General features: G+C 37.8%; 1 protein-coding gene across 1 annotated transcript; it reads left to right on the forward strand.

The window, feature by feature from the left end:
• Positions 1–477: 477 nt before the first annotated feature.
• On the forward strand, positions 478–1,729 carry LOC133794638 (peroxidase 7-like). The gene is made up of 2 exons (XM_062231970.1): positions 478–781; positions 884–1,729. Exons 1-2 carry the CDS (start codon positions 503–505, stop codon positions 1,616–1,618), a joined length of 1,014 nt encoding a protein of 337 aa, XP_062087954.1. The 5' UTR covers positions 478–502; the 3' UTR covers positions 1,619–1,729.
• Positions 1,730–1,980: the final 251 nt, after the last annotated feature.

Raw genomic sequence — 1,980 nt, forward strand, 5'->3', positions numbered from 1 at the left:
GTTATACATAATTTGTGCGGCAGATATTTGTTATTTATAGCTTGAAAATACTTTAATTAATTACATTTTGAATATGACCAACCCGAATATAAGAATTTTTATTTGGAAAAGGGAATAAGAATTTTTTTCCTTTTAGCAAAAAAATATTTTATAGTTAATCTCTTGTACGAAGCGAAAACGTGCTATTGTTTATGCTGGAGATCCTTGTTCCTACGTTAACGTTACACGGGGTTCTCCCCTAATATAAAAGCCTACCATGTCATGCTGTATGCATTAATTCATTCAAAATGTTCACTCCTCTAAAATATTAAAAAAACAAATGATGTTTTGACTTGAAAAGAGTTTACTTATTGCTTTTCAAAAACAAACATGTTTGCATGTCTTGACTAATTTTTAAAAATATTAGTGCTTCACACGTATTCTATGGGACCTATAAAACAAAGTCTTATCATAGAGAACTATACACACATATTCTAGCTATCTATTAAGAGCATCATATACCATGAAAATAATGAAGTTATCTTTGGCTCTCGCTGTTTTGATAATTGCTCCTTTTGTGGCGTCGTCATCCATGAACTTTACTCCCACAAGAGCAAGCTCTTCTAAATCCACAAACCCTAACAATCTGCCTCCCGAAGCTCTTTTGTCTGTGTCTCATTATATGAAGACATGTCCAGATGCTGAAGCCATCATCCATAGAAGAATGAGAGCGTGGATCAACAAGGACCCGACCTTGGCTCCTGCCATCATTCGCTTGCATTTTCATGACTGTGCTGTTAGGGTTAGTATATATACGCAGAAATGTTGAATAATTAATTATTACATGCATATTCCAATTATGATTTATTCTTCTGTCTTAAACCTATATATGGATACATCTCAGGGCTGTGATGCATCAGTTTTACTAAACCATAAAGGAAGCGAGAGGGCAGCTCTCTCGAGCAAAACCCTAAGAGGTTTCCGAGAGATAAACGACATCAAGAGCGTACTCGAGAAGAAGTGCCCAAAAACAGTCTCTTGTGCAGACATCCTTACCGCCGCAGCCAGAGACGCCACCATCTTCGCCGGAGGTCCATTCTGGGAAGTCCCTTTCGGCCGCAAAGACGGCCGAGTTTCCTTGGCCAAAGAGGCAGAATTGGTTCCTCAGGGCCGCGAAAACACCACCGGATTAATCAAATTCTTCGAGTCACGCGGCCTTAACATGCTCGACCTAGTCGTACTCTCTGGCGCTCACACCATAGGAAGAAGCGCCTGTCTCGCGTTCCAACATAGGCTCGGCAAAACGCCTGATCGATCACTTAACGTGACCTTATTGAATGTGGTAAGGAAAAAGTGTAAAACGGCTTATAGCTTGGTGGATCTTGATGCAACCACTCCTAAGAAATTCGATACAATGTATTACACTAATCTTATGAACAAGAAAGGGTTGTTGTCCACTGATCAGCAGCTGTATTCCGACAAGAGAACCTCTTCTTTTGTCTCCGCTTTGGGTACTCAGCCTCATCTCTTTGAGAGCCAGTTTGCAGTTTCCATGATCAATCTTGGCAATGTGCAGGTCAAGACCAGGCCTCGTGATAAGGGGGAAATCCGGGTGAATTGCAATTTTGTCAATGCTTGATTATTTGGGGTAATTAGTAAGTCTGTTTTGACTATCTATATACCTTTATATATATAATTATTATATATATGAAGAGTAATTTTAAGTAATAAAGTGAAGAGAAGAGTTTTATATATAAGTTTCTTGCAACGTACTATAGAGAGGAGAGAGAGAGAGAGAAATGCCACGCAGATTGGTTATGTGAGAGAGAGAGGCATATATATATATATTAATTGTATTCATATTCATATTACATTAATTAGTACTCTGTACTGTATTTTCCTTATATACATTAAGGGAAGTATAATGTTATATTAAAGATGAAATAATGTGAGAGCTTTTATTACCAATGCGTTTGTGTTAATAATTTATAACGTTAGAGA

This window comes from Humulus lupulus, chromosome 8, assembly GCF_963169125.1.
Source record: "Humulus lupulus chromosome 8, drHumLupu1.1, whole genome shotgun sequence".
Lineage (NCBI taxonomy): Eukaryota > Viridiplantae > Streptophyta > Magnoliopsida > Rosales > Cannabaceae > Humulus > Humulus lupulus.